Raw genomic sequence first — 18070 nt, 5'->3', positions numbered from 1 at the left:
TTTTAATAGCTTAGTATTCCACGCACTACAAAGGTATGTATAAAGGCTTTAGGCCGCTGTACACGTTATTGTAGGCTTTTTACAATATATGTAGTAGGGGTCCCTGCTCTGTCTCTCTTTCAGTTAAGGGGTCCTTGGCTTAAAAAACGTTGAAGACCCCTGATCTAGATCCACTTCTAAGCCTCATGTTTATCAAGCTAATCCTTAATATTTAACACTTTGTACAAAAAAACACATGTAGTTTATAAAATCTGATGTTTTATTATAAATTTCACTACCCAACAATATAACGGCCTAGAAGTCCAGCTGAAATGATTAGACCATTATACACTTGTTTACAGCTGATTGACAGAACTGTTTGGAATGTTTCCAGTTTCTAAAATGTGAGGATTTTTCCACATTGAGATGATTGATGCACAAACTTCCTCCCAGTCAGGCTCTATGGAGGTTGCAACACACTTTCACTCCCAGCACGTAAAAAAGCGGCGCTTGGTCAGGTGCCTTTGGCGTTTGTAAATGACGCAAAAAGTCTCCTTTAGCGTCATATCTAAACGCGCTTGGTCGGGACTCTTAGCGTCACTTTATGACGCTCTGGGTTGGGACGTATGTTTATCTGACAAGCGGCATAAGAATGGGACAGTTAGGTTTAGGAAAACATGGTGGGTGGGGTTATAAAATGTAAATTTCAGTGACTCGCGGGACAAGAATGGGACATGAACCCCGGTCTCCTGGGTGAAAGTGACCCATCCACCACCCCAACCTACTTCCTTACGTGGATTTTTGGTCTCTCATACTAGAGGTCGACCGATTAATCGGCCGGCCGATTTTTGGCAATTTTTTACATAATCGGCATCGGCCAATATCAAGCCGATTAATAAGCAGGCGCATCTGCGGGCAGCCTAGTGTTAAAAACATGAATAGGCGACATTTTTTACAGCGAGCCCAGACCAGCTGCCTCCAGCCCCTCCCCTCGTGAATTCTTGCACAGTGTGTCTCGCGCAGCCACTTCAGGTTCAGACGCTACCGTTAGCAGTAGCATGTTGCTGGTGTTCTTGCCTTGGGATTAACTGTACTAATAAAACCGTACAAAACGGCCACACCGCTGTGGAAGCTCCCCGAATATCATTTATCAGAGTCTGGTTGTTACCCCTGTCCGTGGCAGTCTCATCCACTCCTATAACGGAGTTAACTGGAGCTAACCGCTAACGGAGCTAACCGCTAACGGAGCTAATCGTTGCTAACAGAGCCTTCAGTTCTCCGTTCCTGTAGGCTATCCATTAACTGCATCTATGGACTCGAGCACGAATAAAACCCTTAATTTTATTAAATTGGCTGGATGAGTTTTAAATTACAACTAAGAGTTGTTTGAATGACAGAAATCTGCTCAGATAAGATCCTAATGAGTGTAACAGGACATGTAGCTAGGCTAACAGTAGGGTCCCCAAAACACAGATAAAACACTTACAAATGAACAATGATCTAACAAACAAGGTGAACAAGAATTGACTTTAGATAGCCCTAGCCTTATGTGATTCAACAGGAGTTAGGAGGACATAGTGTTGAGATTAATAATATGACACTTTCTGTGAAGCAGATTTGTATTTTCAGAAGTTTAATAAATGCTGATAAGTGCACTAAACTTTATTTTTTCATTGAAAGGTTTATTTGACAATGTTTATTTTCTTCTTACCTGTTTTGTTTATTTTATATATTTTTCATACATTATTTATACAATATAGGCTACAGTATGTTTTTACATTATACATTTTTAAATGAAGTATAGGCAACAAGTGTAGATTGGTGAAGTGTTCAATAAATGTTTTTGTTGAGACATTCTGTGTATATTAGTGTTACATTTTATCTTTCAAATAGAGGTTTAAAAACAAGCACATATCGGCCAAATATCGGCCAAAATAAATCGGCAGCATTAATCGGCAATCGGCTGACCCTGATTTCTAAAGATCGGCATCGGCATCGGTCAGAGAAAACCCCTATCGGTCAACCTCTATCTCATACTACTCACAACCGTTGTCGCTCTTAATACTACGTCATCTTACAGCGCCGCTGTCGAGCTGCTGCTCTGCCCGGTGCATCCTAACAATAATCTTAAAAGAAAATGAAAACGCACAGTCGACAGGCAATGGTTAGGGTTAGGGTCATGCAATTTTCATCACCTTAAATACATGTGGAGTTAATACCGATTGCAACGGTCTTCAGGGTTGGTTTGTTGTTGCATAAATAGGTCAACATTTAATTTGAAACTTATTTTAAATAATCTTGTAACAGTAATTGGGGTATTTTTCACTCGACTACTGTTACTCATTTTATCCACGGACGCTAAAGGGTGATTTTTGCGTCGGTATCTGACGCTGAGAGACACTGACCAAGAGTCAGTATCTTACTAGTTGGGAGTGAGAACGGCAGTGCTTCTCATGTCCTTAAATTGCCTCCTTGACTTCTCCACTTGCCTCCCTTCCTCGCGTCTTAGTCCCTCTAGAGGCACGGGAGAGACGCGAGGAAATCATCGGAGGAGAGAGGCAACGAGTAAATGTGTTTTAGAGTGATGAGACGTCCTTTCCTCTGAAGCGTCACGTGAATTCGTCAGCTGTATGGGCGGAGTTAGCAACTCCTTCAGCTGCACGGCTTCCGGGAAAGCTGCTCTCTCTTGCATCCTCGCCTATAGCTCCTCTGTGATCCTTCCTCGGTCCTCGGGACCGAAATAAGAGCTTTGAGACGGCCTTCACCGAGGAGGGACAGAACAACTTCCGGTTCAGCCAAGGACCGAGAAGTCGAGAAGCTATCAATTAAGGGCCATGAGATGCAGCCAGGGTTGCTATGGGAAGTACATATTAAAGCTGGATATGTGTCTGCTGAGACTTTGGCTTCTCACCTGTCTTGGCTATGTGTCGGTCCTTGCTGAATTGGCCACAGGCCTCCAGGAGCTGTCTCAGCTTTGGCCTGCTCTTCTCTCATTGCCTCCAGCATTTATTTATCAAGGCTGGACTATTAAAAATGCCATCTGGCTACAGAAACCCACCCACTAGCAGATGGAGTGACACCATTCACCTATCAATGACTTTTTTTTTCTCTCACAGGTTTTCATAAAATGTAACACCCAATTGTTTTGGCTTGGAGTTTGTTAAATCTCAAAAACACTGTGCATAAAAGGAAGAGCCAAGCAGAAAATGTGTGATTGGAAATGAGTTTTAATCAGTTTCCATCTTAGTTTTAGAACAACAAACCTGGCTCAGCATCAAGATTACCGGCAAAAATGCTGACAGGGAGATCAGTATTCATGGCTTGTCGGAGTTTTCTTGAATATTGATAGATGAACAAACAAGCCAACCAATAAATCCACAAACACTTAATGCTCATTTCTCAGCATTTTTTGTTTTGAATGAAACTCTTTATGTGAAACGCAAATACACAGCTGCATATGTCTGTCAATATGGAATAGAAGATTCGTTTACTACCCATTCCCTCTCTTTTTAACTTTCCCTGCTTGATATCTGTGGAGGCTCCAGCAGCACAAATAACAGCTTTACAATATTGGAAATATGAAAATGCAATTTCCACTGGGGTGGAATTTTGCTTAAATGTTCCCAGGACTCAGCATTTCCCCAAGTTCTAACAGGTTAATCAAGTACATATTGGCACCAAATATATATATATATATATATATATATATATATATATATATATATATATACACATGCATACCAGAGATATTGGCTCTCCAGCTGGGGTATTGTATGAAATGTTTCAAATTAAGTTGTTTTGGCATGCCTCAGGGAGTGGAAATGAATATACCCGGGATTCCCTGAAAAACACCGGTATTAAAAATCACAGCCAGTGAGCATGTAAATATTTCTCTGGACTTTAATATGTGGGGGATATTTAGAGAACAGCAGGGGTGTGTCAATACTGGTAGATAAAACATGTAATATAGGTGTAAGGAACCGGAGGGTCGCTGCTTCAAGTCCCTGTATGGACCTAAGTACGGAGCGTGTTTTTACCACACCTGCTGTGTAAAGGTCTTTACGGTGCTTTATTGGCCACTTTAGATTACTGAGTTAGTGTTATCGGGAGGTCATATAGTCACGATGAATGTTTTGCTCAGACAGAAAATCATTAATTTACAATAAGAGAATAAGTTACAGATGCATCGTTGCATTTCAAGTGTTGCATACGGTAACTTAGCCTACTTTGGATGTATTGTGAGCTAAACCGGGTAACGTTATCACTGTCACTGTGTCACGAGCCAAAACCTTAAAGCAGCCATATTATGCTCATTTTCAGGTTCATAATTGTATTTTAAGGTTGTACCAGAATAGGTTTACATGGTTTAATTTTCAAAAAACACCATATTTTTTGTTGTACTGCACCGCTCTCTCTCACTGCTGCAGATCCTCTTTTCAGCTGGTCTCTGTTTTAGCTACAGAGTGAGACCTCTTTTCTTCTTCTTCTTCTGTACTATCTTTGATTGCACTGCACATGCGCAGTAGCTCAGATGTAGATCATGTCAGCTAGCTAGCTCCATAGACAGTAAAAGAAAGGCTGTTTCTACAACTTTGGTCAGTTACAAGGCAGGATTAGCTGGGAGACTTCTAAATGAGAGCGCACATGTAAGTAGTTCTTTCGTAGATTATGGTGAACTTGTGTGTGTTGTAGCAGTGCTTTGCTATTGAGGACGAGGTAGCATGCCAGCGTTAGCGTTAGCGTTAGCATGCTAACGCTACGAGCTAATGGTTGCGGTTAGTCTGCTTGTTTCAAAATGTTCAAAATCGGCACGGCTTGTGACGTCACAAGCCGTGCAACAGCTCACCCAGAGACTGAAGGCAGGACACATTCAGAAACTGTATCTCACTCTAAACAGCATGGATGGATTTTTTTCAGAGTTTGTATGTGTGTGGAAGCACCAGAGACACAACATAACACCCCAAATCCCAGAAAAAGTGATTTTTTCATAATATGGGCACTTTAAGAGATTGTTTTAGCAACCAACGCAATAATAACTTTCATTTCTTGAAACCCAAGGATGCTTTACACAAGTAACGTTACATGGGGATAAGGTAAAAGAAAATAGAGGGCCAACACAAACACGTACTAAAAGGAAAAACACATCCGCGCTGAATACGCAATACAACCACATCGCGCATTGTAATTTTACAGTAAATGCAGTACCAAGGTGATTTATTGAGTTTTGGACTTGTTGCTAACTATAGTTAGCTGCCGTTAGCTCGGTTAGATGTAACGTTACAGCTGTCGAATTAGCTAGCTGACTCAGCTGGGCTGCAAAGAGCTAAACCCGGAAAGAAAACCATCTCGGTAACGTTAGTGCATTCCCTGTCGTAAACTGGCCTCTTCCGTAAGTCTCGTAGGCTGTTTTTAGTCCCGGTCTGGCGACACCGACTCAGCTAGCTAAAGCACTAGCATGGCGGAATGAATTGAATCCGATTGAATCATTCCGAAACTGCCTGGCGGAAACCCAGATTAACACACATTCAGCGCTATTGGCTACTGTAAACGATAATCAATATCTGTGACGCGACAAGTCCCTCTGTACTCGTTGCCTTCGTTGGTTTGATTGGTTAGGTTTAGGCATTAGGAGTGCGATTGGTTAGGGTAAGAATACCAGGGTTGTCCAATCAGAGGCAGAGTAGGGCGGGACTTGTCTTCACCATCAAATTTGCTCGGCATTAGTTAACGGAGCTTTTGGTGTCGGTGACCACGGCTAAATGGATGGGGCCAAACACAGCGGAGACCAGTTTTTCGACTGAGAATACACTACCGAGAGGGTTTTCTTTCCTGGTTTGGCACTTAGCGGCCCTGGGCTGAGTCAGCTAATTTAACAGCTGTACAGCTAACTGAATTCACTAGCTAACGGCAGCTAACTACAGTTAGCGGTTACTTTAGTAAGCTGCTGTAAGCTAGTTTAAGCATCAAGAAACGTTAGCCTAAAGCTAACGTTATCTGTTCAAAATTCAGTAAATCACCTCGGTAGGCTACTGCATTCACTGTCGTCAAACTGGTCTTATAACTTTTAAGACATTTTAATGACAAGTCCAAATGGTTCCACTTTACTTGAGGTTATAGATATTATTCATGACACCGTCATATAAGCATTTGATGATGAAATCAAACTTCATGACAGGTTCAAATTGTTTCACTTTACTTGAGGTCAAGGAAAAATATTCATGACACAATTATAATGCTCTCATGAAAGCCAATGTAAAAACCAACCTCTTAATGACATTTTAATGTAATGTTAACGCATAAAGCTAAATAGTTTATTAAAGTTTCATAATTGGGCCTGTCATGACATATTTATGACAGGTTATGTTGTCTAGGTTAATGTCAAGTTGTCATTACAAAGACATGGACAGGTTGTACTGTCTTGCTTAATGGCAAGTTGTCATAACACAGACATTGTTGTCTTCGCTAAAGTAAAGTTGTCATGACAAATACATTGAAAGGTTGTACTATCTTGCTTAATGACAAGTTATCATAACACAGACATTGTTGTCTTCGCTAAAGTCAAGTTGTGTTGACAAAGACATCTCGGACAATGCTAACTTTGCATTAAAAGTGTTATAATTTACCGAATGACACTTAATGACAACAGTCATGAACACTCAAAATGACTCCTTCATGTTCATGACAGATGTCATAATAATGAGTGTCATATCAGTCTTCTGAACACCCCTTCAAATAAAGTGTTACCTATTATTTTGATAAGCTGTTATTTTGATAGCTTAGTATTATAGGGCACCATAAAAAATGGTGCATAGGCTTTAGGCCCTCCTACACGTTATTGTAGGCCTAGTTTAATATGCAACTCAATTTTATACAATATATGTAGTAAGGGGGTCCCTGATTCGTCTCTCTTTCAGATTAGGGGTCCTTGGCTTAACAAACATTGAAGACCCCTTTTACTGTGTGAAACATGAATACCTACTGTGGGTTTCTAAGACTGGTTGGCACTGTGACAGTGGCCTGAAGTGTGACTTGTGGCCAGCACACATTTTGTCAGAGACTAGTCTATATCCACGACGTTCCACTTCCGGGATTGTTCCGATGCCGGCGGAAATTCTGCCGGATGTCCCTCTTTCGGCCAGATGTCCGTCACCTTCCTCTTTCTTTGTGTTGGCGTTCTAAACTCCGGTGGATTTATGAGGACTATGGTTAACTGCTCCTCAAATCTCTGCAGGGTAAATCCATACAGCTAGCTAGACTATCTGTCCAATCTGAGTTTTCCGTTGCACGACTAAAACAACTTTTGAACGAACACGTTCCACCAAAAGAAGTTCCTTCCCAAGGCTATTTTGCAGAGGCACCGTTGCTCCGTCCAGCGCATAGCGCCACCCAAGACGATTGTGATTGGTTTAAAGAAATGCCAACAGACCAGAGCACGTTTTTCTCCCAGTCCCGGAATGCTGTGTGGACTAGCCAGACCTTCCTTTGCAGCGTTGTGGAGGAAGGTCTGGCAATGCGAGACTAGTCAGAGGCCAATGGGGAACCTATAAAGCCGTAGTTATCTTTAAACAAGTGTCAAAGTGTCCTCTGGTTAGCGATACTCTACCTGTCACATTCATTTGTACGTTTTCCTTTCCGTTGTCAAGTTTCAGTCTCTCGTGTCCTCTCTGCTTTGGCCTCAGCTTTAATGTCCCACAAGAGTAGATCTGATACAGGAAACCAATCACGACCACTTATGCTTACCTTGGTCAGTGAGTTTCTTTACCATCACAGACACCCAGAGTATCACATTTGTTCCTCCCCATCCATTATACATGACTACTATTTATCATTGCATTTGTAATATGAATTGGCTACAGTATTCCCTAAAGCTTCAGTTAATGGGTCCAGCACACTCGTGTAAAATGAGCTCATAACTGTTTATCTCTATTTCATTTCCCTTATTTATTTTTGAAGGTCACTGTTGCTGTGCATTTAATCTTCATTTTCAAAAAAATGCAAATTGCTGCTGCTAAAATTTATTTCATTGCTCCCATAAATTCTGGACAATGCAGATGCAGTTTCCAAAGCATAATTATGTTAGGGGGCAAAGCTCTGTGGCTGGCAGCCAGAGCAGCTTAATTGTTTGAGCTCAGCGCTCATTTGTTGCCAGAAGGGAAAAGTAACTCTCATAAAATGTGGAAAATAGAATTAACACTCCATTTGCCTATAAAGGTCTCGCCTCGTTACGACACCTCCTCGCTTGACCACGGAGGGAGAAACACTTCTAGTGTGAAGAGTCAGGAAGTGTTTTGGAATCTGGAAAACAGAAATCCTTCCACAGCAGTAAATACTTTCAATAGTTAAGCTGTGTGCTGTTTGTGTATGCTGTGAGCGTGACCTAACAAGAGTCGCATGATTGACTAGTTAGTAAGCCTTACTGACGTTTAACAGCACACATGTGTATGTTATTTAGGTCTGCAGGGTTGATCGGGGTTTCTGTGCAGTTGTAAAGCAGGCAGATTTAGGGATGGCAGTGACTGGAGTGTGGTGGTCCCCTTCAATCAGCGAAGGGCCGTAACAACAAGCTAGGAGCACAGCCGGATTAAATGGAAAGATTACACTAGCTATATTGTTTTTTCGGGCCCCCTCCAAATGGATACTTTGTTATTTGGTGAATAAACAAGATTACTTTTAACTGCCACATGACTATTATGCTAATGTATTTATTAAGGTATTTCAATGCATCTAATTTAGGCTTATTTGGAAGGGCCTAAGAGAACTTGTGTAAAGCCTCTCTGTCGTTTTCTCTCTTCTTTTTCATTTTTCTTTTCTTTTTCTCGCTTTGCTGCACCTGAAAGCATCCCAGAAAAGTGGTAGTGTAACAGTTATGGCTAGCTGACATACGGAACAAGAAACACATTTTCCTGCAATTGGAGTTTTTTTATTTTACTGTAGTTTTTATTAAAACAGTATAATAATAATAATATATATTAGGGCGGGCTGTCAGCATTAACGCGTTAATCGTGATGCGATTAAGGGCCACGTTAATTTTTTTTAATCGCATTAATCGAATGCAGCCATTTATTCATTTATTTTACACTTTGCTTCGCGTCATGCCTAACAACGCCCCTTAGCTGTTCTAAAATCACTAAAATCAACTAACTGCAGACCTGTCAGCATCATAGAAGACTCGGGTCTTAAAGACGTACTACGGTTGGCATGTGGTTTATACATTGCCGTTGAGGGGGACAGTAGTTTCACGCATACACAGCCTGTACGACACGGAAAAAGCAGCCAAACTGGAACTGCTGCAAAGTGCAAATGCTGTATCATTAACCGGTGATCACTGGACGTCAGTGAGTCATCAAAATTATTTAGGAGTTACTGCACACTATATTGACTCTGGTTGGACTTTGCACTCGTTTGCCTTAACGGTTCGACATACAGAAGAACGACACTATGCTGAAACGTGCCGAGCACTTAAGCAAAGTTGCAGAGACATGGGGCATTGCAAATAAAGTTACAACTATGGACACAGACAGTGCACGGAATATGATCACAGCAGCAAGACCTTTGCACATTTTTCTTTTTATTTAATATATAATTAATTAGTAAATAAATAATAAACAACTACAAATCTTAAAGTCAAGTTCATAAAGTAACTTTCTTTGCATTCATTTGATTCCCAATCAAGATACACTGGTAAGAATTGCTTTCCATTGTTAATATGTACTTAAAAACAGTTCTGAAATGCAAAATAATAAAAAATAATAAATAAAATATAAAATTTTAATCATGTGATAAAACATTTAATTAATCGAGATTATGAAATTTAGTGATTAATCGCGATTAAGAAAACATGAATCGTTTGACAGCCCTAATATATAATTAATTATTTAATTTATTAATTTAATTAATTAATAATAAGTTTAGATGAAGTGTTAAATTGGAAATATTAACTGTGCTTTAATTAACACGTGTATGGACTTGTATGTTTATAAACATCTTATAAGGTCTTATAAGTGTCTTAATAACATTAATTACTGCTTATTACAAGCATTTCAAAGTAAAGTAAAGTAATAATAATAATAAATAAAGTAATATACCATACTGTATATTTTTAAAACTACAAAACAATTTTTTTTTTACTTTTCCCTTTTACTGGGCACCCTAGCGGCAAATGGGCCCTGGGCACATGCCTAGAATGCCTTTGCCTAGATCCGGGCCTGGCTAGTTGTACAGTGAAGGAGGTTTTTCTTTAATAAAGGGACTTCAATTCAAATTAAACGTGAGCTGTGCTTTCTCTCTCATGCAGTTGAAGGACTAAATACATGTGATAGCAACTGGAAACTTATACTTATTATGAAAGCTGCAGTTATTGATTTGGATTTCCACTTTAAAGTAGCATAACAAGCTGCATAGACTTTTTTAAGCTTTAACAAATAAGCACTCACACACACAAAATTTGTTCCAATTAAAGTGAAGGCAGCCCATTTAGCTTAAACCTAAAGCATGATTTATGGTTGTGCGTCAAGGGATTACAGCAAAGCTATGGAGCCTAAGCACGTAGTTGGTGTAAAAGCACCTGAGAGTACACTGTAGCCTTCTCCTAAATGTAACCAAACGTCTAAATCACAAGACAGGGTGTAAACCAGGACCAGTCGGACCAGGCAAAGTTATCCAAAGGGGTTATGCAGAGAATCATCAGTATGTGGGTCTGGCAGAAGGGCGGGCAGGCGGGTACAGGTTGCAGGGTTCAGGTAGCAAGTTTCAGAGGCTGAAGAGCAAGGCATGAGCAATATTGGCAATCAATAGTCTGCCAGACCAATCTCCACAGCGCTGTGGAGTGAGGTCTGGCTACTCCACAGATACATACCAGGATAAGAGAAAAAACGCTCTAGGTTGTTTGCATTTCTTTAAACCAATCACCATCGTCTTGGGCGGCACTAAGCTCCGGAAGTAGTGACGGTGGCTCTGCAAAATAGCCTCTGTTTTTGTAAAACATTAGCACCCCGTAAGAGAAAATGCCACATACAATATTTCAATCAGGAGAGACTTCGTTGCAGATATGCAAAGATTTATTGTACATATGCATGATTTGAAATGTACAGTCTTTGGAGATTAGACTCCATCGTTATTTAAAAAATATAAATTTTTTTAGGGGGTAGAAAGCCGAAAGATAATCCCCCGATGGAGTCTAGACACTGATGGTGGCGCGAAGAGCCTGGAAACCAAAACTGAAGAGCTGTCGGTAGTGGCCTGCCGGATGAGGACCCAGGAGCCATGTGTGATGAAGACCGGAGGAGCAAGGGGAGGAGGAGGGTTGTGCTCTTATCCTGAAATGACAACTGAGCAGCAGAGAGAGACAGGTTTAAAACAGGGATGTCATGCAGTGATTGTCTCGTGATTTTCATGGCTGCTTCTGATTGGTTATTTCATTGCTCCCATAAATTGGTTCCCGGTGTCTGTTGTTTTCCAGACGGGTGTGAAGCAGAGGGACTGTAGGCACCGTTCAGTTCTGCCACTGCTGATTCGAGCAAACGCTGTTTAGTTGTGGGTATCATTGCAACATTTGTGTCTGGTTGCCCTTTTTGAATGACAATTTGATTACCGCCATCTGCTGGTATGGAGAGTTAAGTCTTCTCACGCAGGCGCAGAATGTACGTGGTACTTTGCCATCGACTGTAGTCTTTGTAGTGTGTTCAAATTTTTGGCCAAGACAAAGGCATCGTGAGGCGATGCCACTGTCTGCTTTCGTCGCCACTAGTTCTTGGCCGTTTGCTTGGTGTGTCAGGGCCTTAAGGTTAGACAAATACAACCTCTTCAACCCTCACCCTGAACACCGGCATCCCACAGGGCTGTGTGCTGAGTCCTCTCCTCTACACCCTCTTCACCTTTGACAGCACACCTGTACATAGTTCCAATACCATTATCACATTTGCAGACAACACACTTGTGGTTGGCCTCATCAACAACAATGATGAGTCGGCCTACAGGGAGGAGGTACAGCACCTAGCGACAATAGTTGTTGGATGCTGGGCATGTCATGTACAGTGGGTTTATCAGAGCTGATTCACTGAAAACAGCTGCCTGCTGCTGGAATGAGGTTGATGAGAGCAGAGTCGAAAGCCAGAAAAACCCAGACAATGAGCTAAACACTTAAAAGCCCAGGAGAGAGTTGGGTGATAATTCTCACAGCATTAAATTGTTAGAATTAGTCTGGTAGTGCTTTTAATAGTTCTAACATTTCCAGATGTATGCAGTCCTTAGAGGGAATGGTGAAATATCGCTATCAGAGACTCAGCGAGGTAAACTCCCACTACAGTCAAACCCCACACACCCAAAGGAAGTTTGCTTTGGTTTCTCTTTTTCAGCTATATGATTAGTCAAATTAGCAAACTACTTTCCCCAGTTCCTACTACAGTCATTAAATGTCTTGTATAATATATATATCTTGTGAAACATGTTCTTGTAGACTACAAGAATTTAGTGTCTAAAATTGGCAGTTTCCCTCTTTGTGCAAAGGGTGGACAGCAGATAGAACATATGTTCCTCACAAATACGGATGCAGAGCACACATAAACACACTCATGCTGAAAAAACTCATACTGTTATCTTTAATGTTTTGACTCCTCGTCTTACTAGTCTGCATTTTTGGTCCAAACCTGCTATTCCTCAAACTGTGACTGTGTGAAAGTAGTCTCAGCCAACATGAAGTCACAACTCAATATAAGCTCACCAAGGCAATTTTATAACAGTTTTAATGATCAATTAGTTAAGTCAACTTAACTGGAGGGATGGGACCCCAGTCTTCCCAAATTCCAAAAATTCACTATTTTTGAGTTTTGGAGTAGGTGGAGAATGCTGTCTAACATCCTCCAAAATCTCCCATGCTAAAGGTGTTTGATTCTCCAGCCAGTTGTGCAGATTTTTCCTTTAATTTGCCCTCTGTCTCTATATTTTTTGTATTGTACTGTATGTTGAAATGAAACCTTTCCAACCTTGTGTCTGCCTGCAGCTATCAAGACAGTGCTGGACATGCCGATAGGAAGCCGCTTTCTCAGACTCAATGCCAAAGGACCTGATATTATAGGTGAGTGACAACAGTTCAGTCCATACTCTGAGTATGAATTTCAAAAGATATGGATATGTTTACGGAAAGTGTTATTGCCTTATTTGTCATAAGTCAGTGTGAATAAGTCAGTGTGAATATGAAAGGAACCAGAACTAGATGGCAACTTTTTTGTTCCGTACCAAACGATACAAACTACAGCTGTGAACTTTACCTTAGTGTCTTGCGGAATGGTAATTACCATAAAATGGATAGAAAGGCCATTTCCATTCAACGTAGTAGAATGGTCAGAGCGGCAGCTATTTTTATGTGCACCATTGCCATGTTAACGTATAAACTTCCGGCAAGCCGCGGAGATAACTGTCTCTCCGTCGTCTACGTCTCCCTTAAGCTGTGTCTGGCCCATAAAACATCCATGGCCGGGCCACTGTCCTCCCAGCCATGGATGTATTAAGCCCCTAGCAAGTTGTAACATAGTTTACGGCCCCATTAACGTGTGTTTACACCATGACAACTAACAACAATTGCCATTATGTTGTGTACTTATCGAATGACCACGCAAACAGACCTTTCTATCCATTGTATTTCTATGGTTATTAGTTTATAATATTCCTTTAAAACCTGGATTGGAATATGGAACAAGGAAGAGAACAGGACTTTTCCATAAAACCTTCCATATTGTCGATATGAAATATATTTTAAAAAAAAAAACGTCCTAAATACCCTGAACCCTGTGATTTCCATCTTTTAGAGCACATTTGTGTCATTTTAGCTTTTCATGGCTTATTTACTGGCAGTTAAAAGGAGTGCAAGAGCAATATACAGAGATAAACCCAGCACATGTCCACAAGCCTAACCCTGCTAATATACTCAAGTTCCAACAGCGCAATGCCCCAAAGAGATGGAGGATTTACTGGATGTGTTCTTTGTCAGATGTTTCGGAATCAAGGAGTGACCTAAGAATTACTATAGCAGATCATTCTTCAACTACCAGGAGATCAGTGTTGCCGATGGGGAATATTCATGAACTTTGGAGCTAGGTTAGCCGAGCTGTAAATGTGTGTTTGATTTGCTCTCTTTTACTGTGGTCGCTCTCTGTCTTCAGCTTCTCTCCTAATCATCTTTTCACCGCAACACAGGGCCCTCTTTAAACACTGACTGTTTTGATTTTGAATTATTTCTTTTCATTACATGGCACGGCTGAAGTATTGTTAATTAAAAAGTTGTGAAAAGCAATGGGGAAAAAGGTTATAATGAATGTCAAAAATAAGTGGATTTGTTGAAATGCTGTTACTTTGTTGTTTTTATGGAAAATAAACGCTTTGGCAAATAAATGGAAGAGTTCTAATTATAAAGTAATAAAAGTCTTTATAGAGAATAGTACCATTAGGTTAATAAGTAAAAATGCAACATGAGCAATGTTTGATGCTTTGTCTTGCACCAAACCTAAAAATTATTGTCTTTGGTAGGAAGCCTGGATATCTTGTCACATATGTTTAAAGACATCATCTGATGTTCCCTCATTCACTCACTCACTATTCCCTTTATAGTGTTTATTAAATAGTGAACTATATAGGGAACGACCAAACGATTTTTCGGACACTCACTGAAAACATTGTTCCGTCAGTAGATGCGCCGGTTATTTATGTGACGGAGGCGGGCGCGCCCAGCATCATGTAAACAAACTGAAACAAAAATACTTTTAATTTGCCTAGAGTGGAACTACTTGTGGCAAGTAATAGAGAGGCTTGGCTTGGGGGCCAAATTCATTGACATGGTGCGTACTTTATATGTGAATCCCACGGCCATAATCTCAACCAATGGCTTGCATTCTCAGCCATTTCCCATCGAGCGGGGCTCGCGACAGGGATGTCCGCTTACCCCCATGCTGTTTGCAATCTCTCTTGAACCGTTGGCCCAAGCCATAAGGCAAAATAAAATCTGTAATGTCCAGATTAAATCCAATAGCAGCTCAATATCGTTATTTGCAGATGATATTTTGTTGTACATCTCTGATATTGAGGACTCTATTCCAAAAATTCTAAGATCTTAAATTAATTTGGCTCAATTTCCGGCTATAAAATTAACTGGAATAAATCTAACCTTCTTTTATTGAACGACAGGCATGTGACATTAGCCATTAATGTTACAATACCAATCCAAAGCAAAATTAAATTTTTGGGCATCACCATACACGCATCGCTACAGTGAGTTGTCCAGGACAACTATGAAACTATATTAAGTAGTGTTCAAAGGGATCTGGCCAATTGGTCTGCACTGCTGGCATCGCTACGGTCCAGGATTGCTGTTGTTAAAATGAACATAGTTCCTCGTGTGAATTTCTTAAGTACAATGATCCCCTTACCCCCCACAAATACATTTCTGGAAGAAAATTGATACTTTAAATGGGCAGTATATTTGGAATAATAAACAACCTAGGCTAAAATACTCTACCCTGCAACCTACCACAAACACGGGAGGCTTGGCCCTCCCAACCTTAAAGTGTATCACAGAGCCTTTCAGCTACGGGTCCTCAGAGTGTGGATGGACCCCTCATCTACAGTTCCATGGAGAGAAATAGAGCAAAACCTCACTGGAAGTCTAAGACTGCAAGACCTTGCCTTTGCATGTGTGTCCAAAAAAGTGTATGCTAGCCTATGGCCCTATTACCACCAACACACTGACCAACTTTAAACAGGTGGAGGAGCAACTACGCTACACCAATAAGTGGCATTTGAATACCCCAATATGGCACAATGCACACTTAATGTCTGGTAACAAACCCTTTGCTTGTAACCAGTGGAGTGACAGAGGTGTTTATACTTTAGACAAGCTATTCAATGAGAAAGGTATGTTTAGTTTTGAAGACCTGAGAGCTAGTGTTGAGGCCCCCAGACATCCTTCTTCTTTTATCTTCGCTTAAGATCATCCATAAAATGTTATGGAGTGCCATGGGGAAAGAGTCTTGAGGCGCACCCAGTCATTAAATGGTTTGTTGATTTTCCTGTGAGAGGATTAGTGTCCAAGATTATTTATGCTAAACTGATGCAAGTATCCATAGGAGAACTCCCAATAGTGAAGAAATGGGAACGAGAGCTGAGCCCTGAGGGGAACGCAATTCATTGGGAGACAGTTTGGGACATTTTCCACCGTTCCAAGAACCCAAATCACCGGTATATCCACTTCAACATATGTCATAGGACATATTGGACTCCCCAGAAGAGATACGTCTCTAAAGTCATTCCCACTCCCTATTGCACGTTCTGTCAACCTGAACAAACTTTGAACCTGAACTGTCCTGCATATGGTCTGGGAATGTGAACAGGTGCACGAGTTCTGGCATAAAACAACATCAATACTATTTGATGTGATAGGATGTCGTATTCCTGCTGACCCAATTGTTTTGTTACTTAATGACGACTCTTAATTTCACCTGCTTGGGAGACAGAGGAAAATTTGGCTAGCCGGCTCAACTGCAACCAAGAAAATGATAGTTCAACGCGGGCTCCCCCCTCACTCGCTTTGTATAAAACAGTGGTTGGCATATTTTCTAGACATAGTTATGCTTGAGCTCTCTACAGCAAGGATTAACAAAGCCAAATCATCGACTATCAACCTATGGAAAAGCACAGCAGCACAAATATCAGACCTAATGACCTCAGCGCCACAAGAAATAGAGGAGAGTGACTAGGCAAGGTGTGATTTCTGTTTGTTTATTTGTTCTGTTTTCCTCGAGACCGCAGAGGGTGGGAGAGGGTTTTTGTTCTTGTTCAATTTGTGTTTCTCTGTTCTGTATGTCTAATGATAAAAAACAATAAAAAATGTATCTTAAAAAAAGAAAATACTTTTAATTCGTCCCTTAAACAAACCAAGCACTCAGGAGAATAGTAAAAGGTTGTACATTATATATGTTGCATGTAACATGTCCACTGTTTAGAAACCAAAGCCTGCTCCATTTTTCCTTTTCAGTTTTCATGGGTCCTTCTGCTTCTTCTTCTCCTCCTCCGGGAAAACACTACCGCGCTGCGTTGTCGTATACTGCAGTAAAATGTAGGGTACATCATATGTACGCTAAAATTAGCTGTGCATTGTGGGTATTTTATAGTGGACTATATAGTGAATGACATTAACTGCAGAGAATTCAAATATCACTACAAAATGGCAAACACACTATATCGCCAACAATTTCCATGATAGCGAACGGTTTACCAACACAGCTACTGTATTGTGGTCTCATTGTCATCATGGATTACAGAGTACAGTACCTTGCTACCGGGCTACCATTTGCTGTCAGAAACTGTTTGGAAAGGGCAGGCACTTTCAAAAAAATACCTGGCAGGTGATTGGCTGAACCATCTCTCTATCAAGTCCGCCATTTTTGTGTAGAACTGACAGTGTTGGCCTACACACACCTAAACCACGCCTGTAGCTGCCAGTAGCTCCTCAAAGGATGCTGATTGGTTTCGGTCCGCTGGTAGTTCAGACATAAACGCTTTACTTAAAGCCTGACAAGATGGTTTTTCGTGTGATTTGTTAACCCGTGATTCTCAAGTGATTTCGTAATATCACGAGAATCCAGCTGCCGTCTGACATGTGGGCACTTATGAACACCTGACTTTATAGTTATGTGACATTAGCAGCTACCAATGCTTTACTCTAATAACGATAATATTGTGAAGAGCAAGCAAAAGATGTGGCCTGTACCCACTTTTTTTCTGTATTGTGTATAACTTTTTTCATCCTACTCTTTGCTTATTTTCCCCTGTCTACATCCGTGTCTTGATGTGTTGATTTTTGACTTCAGTTGTGCTCTTGCAGAACAGTGTTTTCTCCATGTACTGTTTAAATCCCACTGCACAGCACTCCTAAGGTTAGAAGTTAATATTTATTTCTTTATTAGATAACAGATTCTTTTCTTTTTTTGGTGCATAGCCTGCAACATATTTCACACCCAGCCTCCTCAGGTCTACTCATTATGTTTTATGCATTTATTTGCATCATGTTAAAAGGAATATTCAAATATGAAGTTTGAGAGCCACT

At 40.7% G+C, this 18070-nt stretch overlaps 1 protein-coding gene across 2 annotated transcripts in view; it reads left to right on the top strand.

Annotated features, from left to right (window-relative positions):
• LOC116045199 (ADAMTS-like protein 3) overlaps positions 1 to 18070 on the top strand; it is a 297438-nt gene that overhangs the window by 196276 nt on the left and 83092 nt on the right. For both annotated transcript variants that reach the window (XM_031292718.2, XM_031292719.1), the window contains exon 8: positions 12977 to 13051. In XM_031292718.2, the coding sequence (XP_031148578.1) occupies positions 12977 to 13051 (75 nt within the window). The remainder of the gene's footprint in view (positions 1 to 12976; positions 13052 to 18070) is intronic.

Source organism: Sander lucioperca, chromosome 3, assembly GCF_008315115.2.
Source record: "Sander lucioperca isolate FBNREF2018 chromosome 3, SLUC_FBN_1.2, whole genome shotgun sequence".
NCBI classification, from domain to species: Eukaryota; Metazoa; Chordata; class Actinopteri; order Perciformes; family Percidae; genus Sander; species Sander lucioperca.
This window is presented reverse-complemented; position numbering and strand designations above follow the sequence as displayed.